The sequence below is a fragment of the Gopherus flavomarginatus genome, chromosome 2 (genome assembly GCF_025201925.1).
Source record: "Gopherus flavomarginatus isolate rGopFla2 chromosome 2, rGopFla2.mat.asm, whole genome shotgun sequence".
Lineage (NCBI taxonomy): Eukaryota > Metazoa > Chordata > Testudines > Testudinidae > Gopherus > Gopherus flavomarginatus.
This window is the reverse complement of record NC_066618.1, coordinates 73,941,753-73,962,549: the sequence shown is the minus strand read 5'-3', so window position 1 is coordinate 73,962,549 and position 20,797 is coordinate 73,941,753. Positions and strand designations below refer to the sequence as shown.

Sequence of the window (20,797 nt, the reverse complement as noted above, 5' to 3'; positions counted from 1 at the left end):
GTCTGTGAGATCCGGGCCCTCGGTCAGGGCAGGGCAACAAACAGTTAGTAGCCTCTAACCTGCAATCAAGGCAGAGCAGCTAAGCAATCTGAGCCCCAGGGAAGGGTGAGCACCAACAGAGTCTAGAGGCTCAGGGAAGGGTGAGCACCAACAGAGTCTAGGGGTTCAGGCAGGGGTGAGCACCAGCACAGTCTAGGGGCTCAGGCAGGGGTGGATGGTAGAGTACCACAGGCTTCCTGGCCTAAGATGGGGGTACTGCCACCCCAGGGGTGGGGTGGCTGGGGCTAGGGGGACATGGGCCTGCCTGACTCCACTGCATACCAGCCCAGGGTCCTAACAGTGGAAGAGTGGTCTGCCACTATATCAGCGGGGATCCGCCTGCAGCATTGTGGCCTTATATCAGACCAACGGGCAACCAGATGAGTGTTTAGTTCTCTTGCGCTACTTCCTACATACCAGGGTTTGGTAGCTCTATACTGTGGGAGTTGTCTGACGTCTCAGGAATCTCTGGCCAGTTCTCAGGAGGCAGCCCTGGCAGCTCCTCTGCAGGCTCCAGCAACAGCCGGGATGCGTCTGTCTCCTGTGGTGGCTCCAGCCCAACTGAGCAGAGCCTGTCTTTTGTACTTCCACTTCCTGTCCCGCCTTTCCACTTCCAGCGGCGCGGACATGGCTCTCCTGATTCTACCCACCAGGAGGCGTGTTGTGATCCCTTCCTGTTCCTGAGGGACGCCACGCCACCTTGCTACACACCTCTACAGTCTTTCTCAGAAATGTTCCCATCATTGAAATATATAGCGCTGCGACTTGGACTTCTATACATAGTTTACTGAGCACTATGCAGTAACTCACAATTCTACTTCTGATGGATCAGCTATACTTTCCTCTATATTAGACTCAACTCCAAAGTCCCCTCCTCCTTAGAGGAACTGCTTAGTAGTCACCTGGTAAAGCACCCACAGGGACACTGTTTGAAAGAAAAAGAAATGATTACTCACCATATGCAGTAGTAACTGTGGTTCTTTGAGATGTGTGTCCCTGTGGGTGCTCCACTGCCCACTCTCATTCTTCTCTGCTTCGGAGTTCTCTGCTGTGAAGCATCATGGTAGACAAGAAACTGAGGGTGGTTCACCTGTGGAGCGCTATATAACAATAGCATGGACCTTGAGGCTGAGTAACATGCATGCGCCAGCCAAAAGGACAGTGCTATGAGAAATCTCTCCTCAAAGGCACAAGGGGGCACACGCACACCCACAGTGAAGCACACATAGGGGGACACATCTTGAAGAACCACAGTTACTACACAGGGTGAGTAACCATTTCGTTAAATTGCTGCTGACACTGCTGACGAGCCCTATCAACAGAACCTGTCCAGGGAATCCATTCAGCCACTCCCCTTTCCATTCAAGCCGTACACTTCTGCATCTATGGTGTCTTGCTGCTGATGAAAAGAAGGTTGTAGCTCTCTGAGGACTTCAGCTACAGGAGGTCTTGTCCCCTGGGCTATGCTTGCACAACCCAGAACTGAAACTACCCATTTGATTACATGTTTCCCACTAAAAAAACATTGCTTCATTCTTATTCAGGTCAGTGAGATTTGAAAGTACTGACACGTTGACTCCTTAATCATACATTGTCTTTGTTTTTGTCATTTCTCTTGCGCTGGAGCTAATATACCGTATTCACTGATAGTGTTCCTTTTTTCATATTTAGGATCAGGATGGATCTCACATAAAAGGCTTGTTCATCAACTTTATTCATCACAATTGGCCATCTCTTTTGAAACATGGTTTTCTTGAGGAATTCATTACTCCCATTGTAAAGGTACAGCGTATACTGACAATATAAAGTTCTGATGTGTTGTAGATAACATTATAAAAAAGACTGACTAGGTATATTTTTGTTATTTTTAAGGCAAGCAAAAGTAAGCAGGAACTTGCCTTCTATAGTATCCCTGAATTTGATGAGTGGAAGAAACATATGGAGAATCATAAAGCATGGAAGATAAAATACTACAAAGGTTTGTTTTAAAAAAAAAACCACTCATGGACTTGAAAAAGCAATAATTGGGTGGTGTCTGTTTGTTTTAGTAAGCACTAGTAGAATAGTTTCTGAAGTTATTTCAAGTCAATCCCAGTAAATTGTTGGGAAAACATGATAATTCAGACAGTATGATTATGTAGTAATTGTTTTCTCCTCATCATGCAGGTTTGGGTACCAGCACTGCTAAAGAAGCAAAAGAATACTTTGCTGACATGGAGAGGCATCGGATCTTATTCAGATATGCTGGTCCTGAAGATGATGCTGCCATTACACTGGTAAGAACTTTTAAAACTCCTGTGTGCCATGTTTTATGAATGCCATCACTTGCAGCAAGTATTGGGTCAAGAAATCCTGACTCTTAGTGTACAGTGGTTACTTACTTATTTTTTTCATTTTTCAGGTTATTTTGTTGATGTTTGAACAATATTACAATTCACATTCAGAGGCTGGGCCTGGTGAACATCTATCTCACCACCTGACATTATGCAAGGACATTACAACAGTTCTTAAAGGGATACTGACAATATGATTTTTTTTAATTAACTAATTTCAACAAAAAACTTTTTTTAGCTCTGTTAGTGTCTTTTGGTGAAGGGGCCTGTCTTTTGGTGAAAGGATCTGACAGCTTTCAGACTAATCTGATAGCTTTCTTTGATAGGATAACGAGTCTTGTGGATAAGGGAGAAGTGGTGGATATTGTATACCTAGACTTTAGTAAGGCATTTGATAAACGGTCTCACATGATATTCCTATCGATAAACTAGGCAAATACAACTTAAACGGGGCTACTATAAGGTGGGTGCATAACTAGCTAGATAACCATACTCAGAGAGTAGTTATTAATGGTTCCCAATCCTGCTGGAAAGGTATAACGAGTGGGGTTCTGCAGGGGTCTGTTTTGGGACCAGCTCTGTTCAATATCTTCATCAACGACTTAGATATTGGCATAGAAAATACACTTATTAAGTTTGCAGATGATGCCAAACTGGGAGGGATTGCAACTGCTTTGGAGGATAGGGTCAAAATTCAAAATGATCTGACAAATTGGAGAAATGGTCTGAGGTAAACAGGATGAAGTTTAATAAAGACCAATGCAAAGTGGTCCACTTAGGAAGGAACAATCAATTTCACACATACAGAAGGAGAAGAGACTGTCTAGGAAGGAGTATGACAGAAAGAGATCTAAGGGTTATAGTGGACCACAAGCTAAATATGAGTCAACAATGTGATGCTGTTGTAAAAAAAGCAAACATGATTCTGGGATGCATTAACAGGTGTGTTGTGAGCAAGACATGAGAAGTCATTCTTCCGCTCTACTCTGCACTGGTCAGGCCTCACTGGAGTATTGTGTCCAATTCTGGGCACTGCATTTCGAGAAAGATGTGGAGAAATTGGAGAGGGTCCAGAGAAGAGCAACAAGAATGATTAAAGGTCTTGGGAACATGACCTATGAAGGAAGGCTGAAAGAATTGGGTTTGTTTAGTTTGGAAAAGAGAAGACTGAGAGGGGACATGATAGCAGTTTTCAGGTATCTAAAAGGGTGTCATAAGGAGTAAGGAGAAAACTTGTTCATCTTAGCCTCTAAGGATAGAACAAGAAGCAATGCACTTAAACTGCAGTAAGAGAGGTTTAGGTAGGACAATAGGAAAAAGTTCCTAACTGTCCGGGTAGTTAAACATTGGAATAAACTGCCTAGGGAGGGTGTGGAATCTCCATCTCTGGAGATATTTAAGAGTAGGTTAGATAAATGTCTATCAGGGATGGTCTAGACAGTATTTGGTCCTGCCATGAGGGTGAGGGACTAGACTCGATGACCTCTCGAGGTCCCTTCCAGTCCTAGAGTCTATGAATCTAAATCTGGAGTTGTAGGAGGTGGAAGGCAGCAAACTCATATACCATTTAATCTCTCTTTCAGACTCCACCCTGGCAGCTCCACATTTCTCTTTAGGAGTAGGTTTTTGGAGGATGGAAACGGGGCCTTCTAGGGCTTATATGGTTGGACTACTAAAAAGAATTGTACTGGATTGTATCAGAGCAGAATAAAATGAAATTTTAAAGTTCAGATAATTTTTTAGGGTAGTTTACTGAATGATTTATAAAATGGAAATAGAATAGCAAACAGAAAATTGTTTCCATATACATCGTCTTGTAAAACATTTTTACTCTGAGCTGAAGAAGCACGGCACATCTAGACGACGCAGATAAATGGACAGTCTGTGAGCTGGAAATGCTCATCCCAAAACACACAGGACCAAATCCTAGTTCTTTACTCTGTCTCTACTCAATCGGTGTGAAAATGAAGGACCAGATTGCTCCTTTCTACAGTAAAACTTGAAGGCAATTAGCTAAGGGGGAAGGAAAAGTTCATGGCGATAGCATACAAAGGTTGTCCTCCATTGGTCTAGTTGGAAAGGGAACAGATTTGGCCACTTCCCTCTCCCCTCACAGAATGGTCTGAGCGGCCATTGGGATCCATAAAAGGCCTATACTTCTGAACTGTATTTGTATCCCTGGCATCTTCTTGCTCCTTAGCAGCACAATTCCAATAAAGCTGTGCTATCAGGAACTGTCCCTGACTGTGGTGGCTACATCCTGGACTGAATTACCTATAGTTGGATCCAGCAAGGCCTGTGTGGATCTCAGAAACAATTGCAAAGCTCAAGAACCTGCTGATCAGAGAACTGCCAGTTTGAAAACCTACCGACAATAAATGATCTGAGTATAATGAGTAGTTTGTTGTGAGTGGGTATACAAGAGGATATGTATTTAAATAATTCCTCTATTTGAGCAGCAGTGTATACAGATTGTTTTTATAATTTTTACCTTTAATAAAAGTTACTGCATATTTAAAAGAACCATACAACAGTTTACAATAATTGTTAAAATTACACATGTGTAATGCTGTATATGCTAATAAGATGAACTGAAATATTTGCAGGCCTTCAGCAAAAAGAAAATTGATGACCGAAAAGAGTGGTTAACAAACTTCATGGAAGACAGAAGACAGCGTCGGTTACATGGCCTTCCAGAGGTTAGTTCTAAATGAGGAGAAGAGGCCTGGAGGATGATGGCTAAAATTAATGCAGTTTCAATGTTGAAATTATACTGATATATACATTTTCTTTTAGCAATTTCTGTATGGTACAGCAACAAAGCATTTGACTTACAATGACTTCATTAACAAGGAGTTGATTCTCTTCTCAAACTCAGACAATGAGAGATCCATTCCATCCCTGGTTGATGGTAAGTAGATATTAATGGTGATTTATAAGGATGTATCTTTTTATCCTTGTCATTTTGAAAGATATGACTGTATTTGAAAAGACGTTGGTACTGTGAGAATGAATTTTTGGAATTAGTGAGAGAAATCTAGAACCTGTATGTTTCTGCTTCTTTACGTTGCCTGTAATGTACAGTACTGAGTTGTCTCCTCTCTGAAGTAAAACTAGAGGCAGCTCAAGCTGTAGCTTAACAACCTGTCCACTTGGCCAAACCTCTTCCCTGTACTGTGAAAGTGCTCTACTTTTGTTGCAAGTGCTCCTTTCTTTCAGTGCTCATATTCATCAACATTTAATTCAAATTAGCAATAGGGAGTGGATTAGGGTGAAACTCCTGTCCTCTTCCCTTCTCACATCAAGGACAGAGTTTTGGAGGCATTGGACCCATGCTGGGATCTTTCAGAAATTCTGTCAGGTTCACCACCATTTCTCTCGTGGAGCAACATAGACATGCAAAGAAGCACCCCAGACACAAAGCATGCTCCATTTGTAAAGCTCACAGCAGGAGAAGGAGATATATGCCTATCCTGTTTTCAGCCCATGTATTCTTGCTCAACCAGGAAAAAGGGGCTTGGAGTCTCATAGGTGGGATGGGATTTCCTTTCCCTCAACAACATAGACTTCACAACAAAGCACAAAGTGTGCTTAAGACAGGTGATACCCAGAGAGAGGTACACGCAGACTCCCATTCTTATTCAGCTGCAATAGAGAAGAACCCTTAATCAGACAACTTCTAATTTATGCTCAGTCCATATGAAATGTTCTTAAAATTTAGCTGCCAGTCTCTAACAACAGATGTATGCAGAGCGTTGCAAAGGGCGATTTTCAGAAATAACTCAGCCATATTTGGGTGGCTTTTCATGGGGAACGCAGAAGGCACCTTTCTGAATCCAGGGATAGGATTGAGATTTAGCAGGATAGTGTGGGGAATTATTGAATGCTGCATGTTAATATTAAGTTAATTAGCTGGAAAACTTCAGTTTATATTGCTGTTTCTTTTCATCAGCACAGTGTTTGCTTACAGTTGGTTAATATAAATGTGTTCTTTTACACTGTGTTTATGAATTTGCTAAATATCGTGTAGATTTATTTTCATTCAACATAACATTTGTCTCCCTTTCAAAAAAGATTAGAAATGTGTTCTCTTAGAGAGAGAGAGAGAATTTATCATTTCAAAAAGGGGTGTGTGTGTGTGTATTTAAAAAGCATTATTCTTCTAAACAGGTTTTAAGCCAGGACAGCGCAAAGTTTTGTTCACTTGCTTTAAGAGAAACGATAAACGTGAGGTTAAAGTTGCTCAGCTGGCTGGTTCTGTTGCTGAAATGTCAGCCTATCATCATGGAGAGGTGAGTGCGAAAATGGGAAGGATGTATTTTTTCTATATAGAATATAGGCCAATTTTTTATTTAGTCAACAGCACTTAATGATTGACCAAGAGTCCTACGAGTAGAAGTGTTCAGAATCTTTTTAAGAAAGTGAACCAAATGGAATCCATTTTGATAAGAAGACAGTTAGTTTTATTCCTTTATGCACAGCGAAGTCTCAACCAAAGATTCTAGGCTGTGGGAAATAATGCTGGGGCAGCGAGTTAGTGGACTTGGACCAGGTCCTCAGTCATGCCAGCTGTATACCTGACCATGTTTTAGACTTAGGCAGGAAAGACATATTGTTTTTATGCAAAAGTAAAGAAAGTAAAAATGGGATTTTGTGGTCTCTTTCCAGGACATTTTGAAATTGTCTAACACAGTTTCTTGTGTTTAATAAGATTAAAGTATTTGTTTTCCGGCCTTTCTGGTATTTATCTGGAATATTAGCTATACTGCCAGAGACTAGCATTGTCAAAATATAAATATAAAAATATACATTCAAAAAGCCACCATGATCATTTTGTGGGAGAGGAGGGATGGTGCATAATCTCCTGTACACAGAAGCGAGTGTTTGAAAACTCAAACAAAATGTGTGTGAGAGTAGGGGATGAGAAAGTAAAGCATATGAAAACTTCCTTGTACAGAAGGACAATGAGAGAGAATACAGTATTTTAACAGTTGAACTACAGATTCCCTGTTTCTGTAATAAATTATAGCCTTCCATTTTTCAGAGAGACCATGTTTGAAATCAGAGTAGAATGAGTCATGGATTATCTGGCAATGAAAACCTGTTATACTTGCTGATTAGAAAAGAGTGCAGTTTCTTACACTGAATAGTAACAATGTGTATGTATTTTCTTCCAGCAAGCATTAATGATGACTATTGTCAACTTGGCTCAGAACTTTGTTGGAAGTAACAATGTTAATCTACTGCAGCCTATTGGTCAGTTTGGTACCAGGCTTCATGGTGGGAAGGATGCTGCCAGCCCTCGTTATATTTTCACAATGTTAAGGTAAAAGCTTGCTCAGAACAAATTAAACTAAAAACACATAGAGCCAAATTTTCAAATTGCTTTTGCACTACAAGATTTCCAAGCATGTATTTGTTTGTGAGCATGCATGTAAGAGACCAAGTAGCTGCATGTGCTCAAATTCCTGATTTACATGTGCAAATACATTTTTTGTACATATAGATTTTCCTGCTAATTTTGTGAGAATAGTACTTGAGGACTTAAAAAAAAAGTTAGCTGTACAAATTTTACTTTGAATCATAAGGTTACAGATTGAAAAGGCAGATCATCCAGTTCAACTGTCAGTCTTCAAAAATGGAACTTTGAGATTTCATGTTGTGTCTTTCTGATTCCACATAAAATGTGTTACAGTCCTTTTACCCATGAATTTATTTCTATGTGGCAGCCTTACAACTCAGTATAAGCTTTGAAAGTCAATCTGTGTTGTTTTCTTCTTCCACATGGCCAGCATTTAGATTCTGCAAACAAAATTATGATCTCAGTTGCACCTGTGCAACCACAATGTAAGCTAATGGGATTTCCTAAGTATAATTGAGAATATAATTTAAAAACAGTGGAGTGGCCTGGAAGTAAATTAGAGTGTAGTTTGACAGACAGAATTTGTTCCCTATAGTAAAATCTAGTATTTTGTCCAGTATGATTGTAAATGTTACGCTATGTGGCTTCTACCATTTCCCTTAATAAATTAGTTCACATTGATATTGAGCCTTAATTTCCTTTTGTTAATTTCATTTGATTATTCTAATTATATCCCCTTCTGCATGAATATCAGTTTTGGATCCCTTCCACATATAAATGTTTCTGTGGTACAGTACTTTAATAGATTTAATATGTTCTCCAGTTCATTTGATCCATATGTGCTAGGAGACTGATTTGCCTACTTTATTGTGCATAATTGGCAAAGGCCCACTGATGAAACCTCTGTTTGCAAAGTGTTTCATGGACTGTTGAGGCTGTCATGCCTACAGTTGAGCTTGGCTTTTTTTGGTTTGGTTTGAAACTGCAAATATTTCTTTTTTCTGACTGTCTGCTTGACTTACCTCTAGTCTTTTGAGTGGAGGTAATGAAATACATGAGTCCTGAGTACTTCAGTGTACCGGTTTTCTGTATGTTTTAAAAATTGGACGGTAAGATACATGCACACGTGGTCACAGAACACCCCCCCAAAAAAAAAACCCTCAAGTACCCTGTATTTATTATGAACAGATTGTTCCACTATGAAGGTTCAATAATACCTCTGTCCTTGTCTCAGAAAACAGTATGTTCAGCTTCATAATGACAATTAAAAAAAGAGAGAGTACAATTTTTTAATGAGATGAAATTTGGGTCCATTAATCTTCATAGTGTAACACGTTTTTTGACTTACTGGACTCTTGTTAAATTAAGTTGTTTTCTTCTTCTTTTCAAAGCTCTTTAGCACGGCTGCTTTTTCCTGCAGTGGATGACAATCTGCTTAAGTTCCTTTATGATGATAACCAGCGCGTAGAACCAGAGTGGTATATTCCCATCATTCCCATGGTTTTAGTAAATGGTGCTGAGGGAATTGGTACAGGATGGGCTTGTAAACTTCCTAACTATGATACCAGAGAAATTGTGAATAATGTCAGCCGAATGTTGGATGGCTTGGATCCCCATCCTATGGTAATATAACTCACAGTGTATGCTGTTATTTTTATGTTTCCTACACAAACCTGAGTTTTGCATTTATAAAGAGCATCTTATATCACTTTAGAAACACATCACTGCCAAATGATTATCACCTCTGGAGAGGAATTTATTGTTTTATGTCATATTCCCATTGAAACTAGTACATTGTAATTTTACTGATTCTTTTAAAGGTTTATTCCTCCATTCTACTCATTCATTTGTCAATGTGCTCTCAAAACCATAATTGTTGTGGAAAGGACTATTGAATATTGCGATCTGGTGACTAAAAAGCTGTATCAGTCATTTCTTTAAGATAAATTACACTAGATCTTCAGCCAGTCTTAAAGCCTCTATGGCTTGCACTGGAATCTCTAAAGCCTCTTTTGTCTTGACTAAACTATGTTCCCTTTTATGTTCCTCCATAGCTGTTATTAAACAGGAAAACCAACAATTTCCAAATCATAACTCTTTAAAGTGTTCATTTGTTTAAAGTTTGTTTGGGAAGCTCTCAGTTCTGCCATGTATCTGAAGAGGCTCCAAATGCTGGAAGAAAAGAAGAGCCCAACTCAATCTGAAATCATTTCAGCATAAATTCAGCTGAAATCTAGACAGTAGAAACAACCCTTTCATGTTTATTACTAGTTTGGACATCAGTGCTGGGTTAGATTTGTCCATTTCATAGAAGCAAAATTTTATTTTTTTAATTGTATTTTTCAATTTAGGTTCCACTTGCTGGAGTTCTGCACTTCGATCCCTGTTCATGGTCTTTGTTTGAGAAAGCAGCTTTAGCTTTCACAACACAGAGCATTTCCTCTCACCAACAGCTGGGAATGCCACATAAATGAATTTTTTTTCAGTAATTGGAATCAGTTGGCCTTCCTTTTAGGAGAACCTGAGCATTCAGTGTATTTAACCTGCATTCTGTCCTGTTTGGCCAAAGGGCCTTGTCTACTGTAACTGTGCCTTAGTGGGTCACGACTGAGGATGCCAAATTCAGGACGAACTGCTGAGAAATAGGGCACAAACAACCCAAAACTGGTGGTTATTCTTTTATAAGATATACTAAACCAGCCACAAAAGTAAACTCCTGTTTCAACACACTGGCTAACAAGAAAACATAAAGGCAGTTTCCTCAGGCATTCCAGTTCTTATATCACTAAAAACACTGGATTCAGAAATGAGTGGTTCTTTACAACCAGTCTCATCAAATAATAGGTTCTTCTGATCCCAGAGGACCAGCCACACACCCACGTCAATATATAACTTAGATCTTATCCAAAAATCACACTGATGCCAATCCTTTAGTATCTAAAATCTAAAGCTTTATTTATAAAGAGAAAGAAAGGTGAGAGTTAAAATTGGTTAAAGGAATCAATTGCATACAGTAATGGCAAAGTTCTTGGTTGAGGCTTGTACAAGTGATGGAATAAACTGCTGGCTTATGTCTCTGGAGTACATCCACAGCTTGGATGGGTCATTCAGTCCATTGTACAGAGCTTCAGTTTGTAGCAAAGTTCCTCCAGAGGTAAGAATCAGGATTGAAGACAAAATGGAGAAGATGCAGCTGTCTTTTATAGTCTTTTGCCATGCAGCCTGTGTTTCCTTTGTTTCAAACTCAAGCTGACCAGCACATGGCTTGGAAGCCTTAGAGTTCTGTCCATAGGCATGTCCCTGCATGCCTTGCTGAGTCATAAGGTGTATCCGTTGTCTTCTCTCAATGGGTCAGCTGTATACCTGATGGTCCTTAATGGGACATCAAGCAGGCTAGGCAGTGCTGATGCCAAACTTTCTGGGGGTGTCACCCAGAAGCATAGCACAAGTTTGAAATACAGACATACATATATATTTATAACTCATAATACAAAGGTGATACAAACATATAAACAAGATTATAATATCTGGTAAATTGTACAGATATCTTACATGGCATATCTGGCTGTGACCGGTGTCCCAGTGTGGGATAGCTATTGTCACTCAGTTAGGGTGAATTGCAAAGAATGAGGCAGTCAGTCGCCAGAAAGCTGGTGGATATTCCAATACTTCTAACTTCACATACAAAAATGATACATGTATACAGATAGCAAAACATAACTTTTTCATAGACACCTCACTCGACAATCTTTGTACAATATTTGCTGCAAATATTTAACAGTGGTTGCAACAATGATCCATATGGTCATATTTTAATCAGATAACGTCACATCTACACTAGCATTTTTCTAAAAAACTCACTGCTGCTGGTGCAATTCCATCTTCCAAATAAGTATCACCTGTTCACAAAAAGTTCTGATTATAATATATTCCCACCATTTAATATGTTTGTTTTCATTTGTACTATAATATATCTGCAGTGTATTGTAAAGGGTGTTGTAAATTTACAGCTTTATATGAAACAAATAATTCTTCCCAACTTTTTGTTTTGAAGAACATTATTAATATGTATTATTCCTTGCACCTGCAGCTTCCAAACTACAAAAATTTTAAAGGAACGATCCAGGAACTTGGTCAGAATCAGTATGCAGTTAGTGGTGAAATATTTGTGGTGGACAGGAATACAGTAGAGATTACAGAGCTTCCAGTTAGAACATGGACCCAGGTTAGTAACAATGAAATACATTTAGTTTAAGACAAATTTGCTAGACTACTTAATCACCTATTCAGATGAATTCTTCAGGCTGGTGGTAGTATGTATTTCAGGAAACAAAGCATGGGTTTCCTTTTGCTTGGCCTTAGTAGAAGGTGTGTTTATTGTCAGGCTACCTACTGTACTGTACTGTAAGGAATACCATTTTTTCTTCTTGAATTAATCCACAATCCTCTGTATGTCTTCAAACATGCCATTCATCCTTTGCTTAGGGACATCAAATGCCTGCACGACTGGTGCCAGTTTTGGTCTGCATTCTGCAGATTGTCCTGTCAAAAGGTTCAAATAATGATTTTTTTTTTTTTTTTTTTTTTACCAAGTGGCTCTTGGTGACACAGAGCATTGTAATCCCTTAATGTTGTGTGACTTTAGAGCATATCCATTTGCATTGTTAAGCCATGCTGAGGAATTACAATTCTTGCTTTGTTGTTCATTTCTACTGTTTGCTATCTTTCTTGTAGGTATACAAAGAACAAGTGCTAGAACCTATGTTGAATGGGACCGAAAAAACTCCAGCATTAATTTCCGATTACAAAGAGTACCATACTGATACAACTGTGAAATTTGTTGTGAAAATGACAGAAGAAAAACTTGCTCAAGCAGAAGCTGCTGGATTGCACAAAGTCTTTAAACTTCAAACAAGTCTTACTTGTAATTCTATGGTAACTTTTCTATGTTTGACTACCAGAATCATTACGGTAGCTTGTTGTGAGCTCACCTGTTTTTGTGATGGCCTGCTGGTGGCACTTTATTGGTCCAATACATGACATAACACATCACTTTCACGTTTTGTTACTGACAAAAAGAATTACTGTGCATTTAAGTTGTTAGTTCTGTGATGCAACAGATTTGTGTCTGGCTTATTCATTCATTTTGAGCAGTGTAACTTGAATTTTGAAGCTTCATCAGAAAAATCTGGTGCATTGGACAATGTTGTATACTTTAAAAATGTATTTAATATCATATTGTCATTATAGAATAACAATAATAATTTGGTTCAATGGCTGTAAAATATTGAGTAGATCTCAGAAGAAACACATCCGTTGTAGAGTTCAGATATCTTTTAGCCTGAAGTAACTGAATTTTTTTTCTGCCAGCTAGACAGTTCAAATTTCTTTTCACCCAGAAGCTGTGCGGCTAGGCAATACCATTTAAATATAAAATATATTATTCATATGAACACTTACTTTCCTCCTTACCTTACACTGCATCTGTACACTACGAGTGAGAGGGCAATTCCCCTGCTTGTCCATGTATACTTGTGCTAGCTCTTATCGAGCTAACGTGTGTATAAATAGCAGTGTTGCCTCTGTAGCACTGGTAGTGGCAGGGGAGGCACAGCTGACTTGTGCCAAGTACAAACCCACCTGAAACTGGGTTTAATATAATATCTTTATATTAACAATCTACAAGTCAAAGCATGAAGGGGCATACAAATGTTCAGCATATCTAGCATGTAAATACCTTGGAAAGCCAGCTACAACAGTGCCATGTGAACACCTATTTTCACTCTTTAGGTGACATTGTAAATAAGAAGTGGGCAGCAGCATCTCCCATAAATGTAAACAAACTTGTTTTTCTTAGCGATTGGGTGAACAAGAAGTAGGACTGAGTGGACTTGTAGGCGCTAAAGTTTTACATTGTTTTGCTTTTGAGTGATAAAATTATGTAAAAAAAAATTACATTTATAAGTTGCACTTTCACGATAAAGAGATTGCACTTCAGTACTTGTATGAGGTGAATTGAAAAATACAATTTATCTTTTTTTACAGTGCAAATATTTGTAATGAAAAATAATAATAAAGTGAGCACTTCACACTTTGTATTTTGTGTTGTAATTGAAATCAATATATTTGAAAGTGTAGAAAAACATCCAAAATAGTTATAAATTTCAGTTGGTATTCTGTTATTGTTTAATAGCTTGATTAAAACTGTGATTAATCATGATTAATTTTTTTAATTGAGTTAATTTGTTTTGAGTTAATCGCTTGAGTTAACTGCGATTAATTGACTGCACTACTTCATATCTAGATAGATAGATAAAATTAGGCCCTAAATGCCTCTGCTAAATTCAAGGATGTTCATAAATATTTCAAATAGTGTTTGAAAATATTAGTGCATTAGCTGGATGGGATTTGTTTCTATCACTGTATGCATGTTCATGTGCTGTATGATTGTACATTAGGGACTGATTTTGATCTCCTACCAGTTGTACATAGGTACAACTACAGTGATGTCACTGCAGTTAATCTTGATTTACATCTCTGTAAATAAGATCATGATCTTTCTGTAAGAAACTTTTTAAAAATCCAACTCTGTATATAGTGTGTGTGTATATGTAACATTAGACTATACATAAACTCACACTTATGTGGTGTTTTAACAAAGTGTAATTTACAAAATATTATTTTGTTTGCATCTTCTGTAGGTGCTATTTGATCATATGGGATGTCTGAAGAAGTATGAAACTGTGCAAGATATTCTGAAGGAATTCTTTGATTTACGATTAAATTACTATAGTTTGCGCAAGGAGTGGCTTGTAGGAATGTTGGGGGCAGAATCTACCAAGCTTAACAATCAAGCTCGCTTCATTCTAGAGAAGATACAGGGGAAAATTACCATCGGTAAGAAGAAAAATTGTAAAACTTAAAAGTTAGAACATTTTGAGAAGTAATTTAGATCAAACTAACAGAGAAAAAAAGGCATCAGTTTTCTTGACCCAAACATTATTTTGTGTCTCACACATAGAGAATAGATCAAAGAGAGATTTGATTCAAATGTTAGTCCAGAGAGGTTTTGAATCTGACCCAGTGAAAGCCTGGAAGGAAGCACAAGAAAAGGTAATGATCTGAGTCCCTCTTGATTCTTTGCAGATTAAGTAATGTGGTATTTGTAGGGGAGAGATGTGGAAATTGTTTTATAGTTATGGATAAGATTTATTATTCTTGTGTGGAATTGTGAATGCTGAACAGGTTAGTGTTAAGAACTATAAACATCTGCATAATTTAAATGGTTATATTTTTTGTTCATGTATGTTAATGACAATAAAAAAATAAAGATTCTCTCTCTCTCTCCCCTTCCCTTTGCCAGTTTACCATTTAAATTAGTATCTTGAAGAGAAATTAACTAAGAAAGAACATTGCCACATATCACTCTCCTGCATGTAGATAAATTAAAAACACAAAACTGGGCTAATTCAAACTTGAAATCTAAACACACAAAAAGGAGAAAATTCACAGTTATTTGTCATGGGGTGCACCTCTCACTGCTGGTCTGACCCCTCCTCCTAGTCAGTCTAGGGATTAGCTCTTAAGGTCAGTGCTCCCTTCCACAGCTTGCATGCTGTCATTCTCTGTCTCACACAGGTCTGCAATTCCTTTCTGGTCCTCTTTCATCTTACAGTTTCCTCTTTGTGACTCAGCCCTCTGGCCGGGTCACCCAGTGTTCCCCCGTTCCAGGGTTGCAGTCCCTTCTCTCTAGCAGTCCTAGGCAGTCTTCCCTCTCACTGCCCCATGATGCCACTCCGTCAGCGGCTGGACGGGGAACCTGGGCCTGCCCTCTACTCCATGTTCCAGGCCAGGGGCCTTCAGCTCAGTAGTACTGGGCTTTCCTCTCTCAGCCCTCACTGCTCCTTCCCTGGATGGCTTCCTACCACACCTGGTTCATCTTCTTACTCTAGGTATTCCAGCTCCAAACCCTCATCCCTCTCGCCAGGGAGTGACTGCTGCATGCCTTTTTGCAGCCTTTCCGCAGCCTTTCCCAGCAGCCCCCTTCTCTTGCCAGCAACCTGCCTATTCCTGCATGGCTGAACCTGTTTCTAATTAGTTTCCTGGTCCTTGAGTCCTCATCCAGGTGCAGCCTGTGGAATTAATTGGCCTGCCTGGCCCACCCCTTCTAATCCTGTGTGAAAATAATTTTCAGAGGAACAATAATTAGGCCTCAGACATTATTTACAGAGTATTACACTTGAATTTACTGATGCAACCCATGCTTTCATGACTTATCATTCTCTGACACTATGTTCATGTGAGCATACAGTGTGATATTTATGCTTAAGAGAAATATGAGAGATGGACCTTTGGAATACAAAATGAATATTATCTTTGTTCTTTTTAGTTATGTATAAGTGAGGATCAAATTTACTAGAGTATTTCATTTTTTAAAGTGTTTTATTTGAAGTAACTTATTAGAGTAAGACGATTAAGAACTCTTCGACCTCTAAAATGATTCATAGTCTATTTCACTTTCTCCTCCAACTTTTAAATGTTAGAAATCACGTATGAAAAAGTTTTTTAATTTTAATCACAGTTATTTTTCAGTCCTGCTACTGAATTTGGCTGTTTAATTATTTACTTATCTAAATATTTTTAATTCAATTTATTTATTTTTATTTGTTTTATATATTGTGTGTGTGTGTGTTTTAATTATTTTCTACTTATTGCTACCATATTTTAATTATATATAATATATCATCATGTTTCCATTATACATCTGGTGTTTGGTATTTAATAATAGAATTTCTAGTAAGAGAAGGAGAAATGTTGATTCCCTCCAAAACTAAAATTCATAACACCTTTTGGTTATGGAAGCAGTTCCAGATAACAACTAAAATATTAGTGTCCCTCCCAAAAGAGACAGTTGTATAATGTGATTGGAATGCACTGCCATCTTATTTAGTCTCTTTTATAGTCTTAAAGTATGTGTAAAATCATAATTTGAAATTACAGTTTTAATATGATTTCATTGCAGGCAGCAGAAGAGGAAGAAACACAGAATCTGAATGATGATACCTCCTCTTCTTCAGGCTCTACCTCAGGCCCTGATTTTAACTACATCCTAAACATGTCTCTTTGGTGTCTTACTAAGGAGAAAGTAGAAGAGCTAATTAAACAGAGAGATTCAAAGGTTTGAAAATTGTGGAAAAACCATTCTGAAACCATTTCATCAGCATCATTAGATCTAATATAAAGCATTTATATTGTGAATGTTCAAGTTTGGTATTCTTCATATTGTTTAGTAACGTAAATTGCTACATACTACCTTTATGTTTTAGGGGAGAGAACTCACTGACCTCAGGAGGAAGTCTCCTTCAGATCTCTGGAAAGAAGATTTAGCAGCTTTCATTGAAGAGCTTGATGTATGTTTAAATATCTTTATGAATACGTTTTTATTAAGAATTAACATTTTAATCGTTATTGTTTTCCTTAAAAAGCATTTATAGAAATAATGTACAATAAATTGGGAACAGGAAATCTTTTGGTACGTCAAGCCAGGATGGCTGTTTTCTTTCATCAGCATATAATTAGGGCTGTCAGTTAATCACAGTTAGCTCATGTGATTAACTCAAAAAAATTAATTGTGATTAAAAAAATTAATCTCAGCTTTAATTGCACTGTTAATAATAGAATACCAATTGAAATGTATTAAATATTTTTGGATGTTTCTACATTTTCAAATATATTAATTTCAATTACAGCGTAGAATACGAAATGTACAGTACTCTCTTTATATTATTTTTATTACAAATGTTTGCACTGTAAAAATAAAATAAATAGTATTTTTCAATTCACCTCATACAAGTACTGCAGTGCAATCTCTTTATCCTGAACTTACAAATGTAGATTTTTTTTATTACATGACTGCATTCAAAAATAAAACCATGTAAAACTTTAGAGTCCGCAAGTCCACTCAGTCCTCCTCCTTGTTCAGCCAATTGCTAAGACAAACAAGTTTGTTTACGTTTACAGGAGTTAATGCTGTTCGCTTCTTATTTACAATGTCACCAGAAAGTGCGGTGTTTGCATGGCACTTTTGTAGTCGTATTGCAAGATATTTGCATGCCAGATATACTAAACATTTGTATGCCCCTTCATGCTTCGGCCACCATTCCAGAGGATATACTTTCATGCTGATGACGCTTGTTACAAAAATGATGCATTAATTAAATGTGTGACTGAACTCCTTGGGGTGAGAACTGTATGTCTCCTGCTCTGTTTTACCCGCATTTTGCCATGTATTTCATGTTATAGCAGTCTTAGATGATGACCCAGCACATGTTGTTTGTTTTAAGAAACATTCACTGCAGATTTGATAAAATGCAAAGAGGGTACCAATGGTAGATTTCTAAAGATGGATACAGCACTTGGGCCCAAGGTTTAAGAATCTGATGTGCCTTCCAAAATCTGAGAGGGACGAGGTATGGAGCATGCTTTCAGAATTCTTATAAGAGCAACACTCTGATGCGAAAACTACAGAACCTGAACCAACAAAAAAGAAAATCAACTGTGCATGCTGGTGGCATCTGATTTAGATGATGAAAATGAACACGCATCGGTCCATAACTGCTCTGAATTGTTATCAGGCAGAACCCATCATCAGCATGGACGCATGTCCGCTGGAATGGTGGTTGAAGCATGAAGGATCATATGAATCTTTAGCGCATCTGGCTCATAAATATCTTGCGATGCTGGCTACAACAGTGCCATGTAGGGTGACCAGATGTCCCGATTTTATAGGGACAGTCTCAATTTTGGGGTCTTTTTCTTATATAGGCTCCTATTTGCCTCCTTTCCTTCTCCTACCTCCTGCCCCTCCCCCACCCCCATCCCCCGGTCCTGATTTTTCACATTTGCTGTCTGGTCACCCTAGTGCCATGCAAATGCCTTTTTTGACTTTCAGATGACATTGTCAACAAGAAGCTGGCAGCATTATCTCCCAAAGTTCAAATTTCATGATAAAGAGATTGTACTACAGTACTTGTAATAGGGGAATTGAAAAATATTATTTATTTTGGTTTTTTACAGTGCAAATATTTGTTATAAAAATAAATATAAAGTGAGCACTGTACACTTTGTATTCTGTGTTGTAATTGAAATTAACATATTTGAAAATGTAGAAAACATCCAAAAATATTTAAATAAATGGTATTCTAATATTAACAGTATGATTAATCGCAGTTATTTTTGTTAATCACTTGATAGCCCTACATATAATCATAGGATGGTAGGGCTGGAAGGGACTGCAAGAGGTCATCTATTCCTGCCCCCCATGCTGAGGCAGGACCAGGTATACTGAGACAGTCCCTGACAGGTGTTTGTCTAATCTGTTCTTGAAAACCTCCAGTGACAGGGATTTCATAACTTCCTTTGGAAACCTGTTCCAGTATTTAACTGTCCTTATAGTTAGAACATTTTTCCTAATATCTAACCTAAATCTCCCTTGCTGCAAATTAAGTCCATTCTTCTCCTACCTTCAGTGGACACGAAGAACAATTGACTACCATCCTCTTTATAATAGCTCTTAATGTATTTGAGGACTGTTGTCCAGTCTCCTCTCAGTCTTCTTTTCTCAATACAAGACATGACCATTTTTTTAACCTTTTCACATAGGTCTGGTTTTCTAAAACTTTTATCATTTTTGTTGCTCTCTGGACTGTCTCCAATTTGTCTACATTTTTTTTAAAATGTGGTGCCCAAAACTGGATGCAACACTTCAGCTGAGGCCTCACTAGTAGAGTGGGGCATTTACCTCCTGTGTCTTCTATACAATATTCCTGTCAATACACCTCAGAATATTAGCCTTTTTGCAGATGTATCACATTGTTGACTCGTATTCAATTTGTGATCCACTTTAATCCCCACATCCTTTTCAGTAGTACTAATGCCTGGCCCTAGCCAGTTCTTAACCATTTTGAATTTGTGCATATGATTTTTCCTTCCCAAATGTAGTACTTTCAGCTTGTCTTTATTGAATTTCATTTGTTGATTTCAGACCAATTCTCCAATTTGTCAAGGTCATTTTGAATTCTAATGCTGTCTTCCCAGTGTGCTTGCAACACCTCCCGGCTTGGTGTCATTTGCAAATCTTATAAGCATACTCTCCACTCCATTACCTGAGTCATTAATGAAAATGTTGCAAAGTACTTGATCCAGGACAAATCCTGACTGGACGCCACTAGATATGTCCTCCGAGTTTGACAGTGAGCCATTGATGATAACTGTCTCTGAGTATGGTCTTTCAACTAGTTGAGTATCCACCTTGTAGTAACGTAATCTAGGCCACATTTCCTTGGTTTTCTTATGAGAATGTCTTGGGGGACTGTATCAAAAGTCTTACAGAAATCAAGAGATATTACATCTGCTGCTTCACCCCTGTCCAGTAGGCCAGTAACTCTGTCAAAGTCTGAATGAGGTTGGTTTGGCATGATTTGTCCTTGACAGATCCTTGCTCACTATTATATCCCTATTATCCTTTAAGTGCTTACAAATTAGTTGTTTAATAATTTGTTCCAATACCTTTCCAGGTATCAAAGTTAGGCTTCCTGATGCATGATTCTCTGGGTCCTCTTTGTTCTCTTTTTTTTAAAGATAGATACCGTTTGGTTTGGCCTTCTCCAGTCCTCAGGGCCCTCACCTGTCCTCCATGAGTTCTCTAAGATAATCACTAATGGTTCCAAGATTGCTTCAGCTGAAGTACCCGAGGTTGACTTTCAGGCACTGTAAACTTGAATGCATCTAACCTATCTGAATATTTTTAATCTGTTCTTTCCCTATTCTGGCTTCTGTTCTTTCCCCCATGTTATTAATATTACAATTACAATATCATGATTATTGTTTTTAGTGGTGGCTAAAGCAAAATAGGCATTAAATACCTCAGCCTTCTTGCTGTTGTCTGTTATGAGCTCCCTTTCCCTGCTAAGTAGTGGACCTACACTTTCCTTAGTATTTCTCTTGTTCCTAATGTATTTATAGAAGCCCTTCTTATTGCCTTTTATGTCGCTTGCTAGGTATA

General features: G+C 38.1%; 1 protein-coding gene across 6 annotated transcripts in view; it reads left to right on the top strand.

The window, feature by feature from the left end:
* Window positions 1–20,797, top strand: part of TOP2B (DNA topoisomerase II beta) — a 119,406-nt gene that overhangs the window by 86,487 nt on the left and 12,122 nt on the right. For all 6 annotated transcript variants that reach the window (XM_050938296.1, XM_050938293.1, XM_050938295.1 and 3 more), the window contains 14 exons: window positions 1,711–1,821; window positions 1,912–2,017; window positions 2,206–2,315; window positions 4,979–5,071; window positions 5,169–5,283; window positions 6,543–6,664; window positions 7,550–7,698; window positions 9,126–9,357; window positions 11,825–11,959; window positions 12,469–12,669; window positions 14,436–14,631; window positions 14,756–14,847; window positions 16,757–16,912; window positions 17,061–17,144. In XM_050938296.1, the coding sequence (XP_050794253.1) occupies window positions 1,711–1,821; window positions 1,912–2,017; window positions 2,206–2,315; window positions 4,979–5,071; window positions 5,169–5,283; window positions 6,543–6,664; window positions 7,550–7,698; window positions 9,126–9,357; window positions 11,825–11,959; window positions 12,469–12,669; window positions 14,436–14,631; window positions 14,756–14,847; window positions 16,757–16,912; window positions 17,061–17,144 (1,902 nt within the window). The remainder of the gene's footprint in view (window positions 1–1,710; window positions 1,822–1,911; window positions 2,018–2,205; window positions 2,316–4,978; window positions 5,072–5,168; window positions 5,284–6,542; window positions 6,665–7,549; window positions 7,699–9,125; window positions 9,358–11,824; window positions 11,960–12,468; window positions 12,670–14,435; window positions 14,632–14,755; window positions 14,848–16,756; window positions 16,913–17,060; window positions 17,145–20,797) is intronic.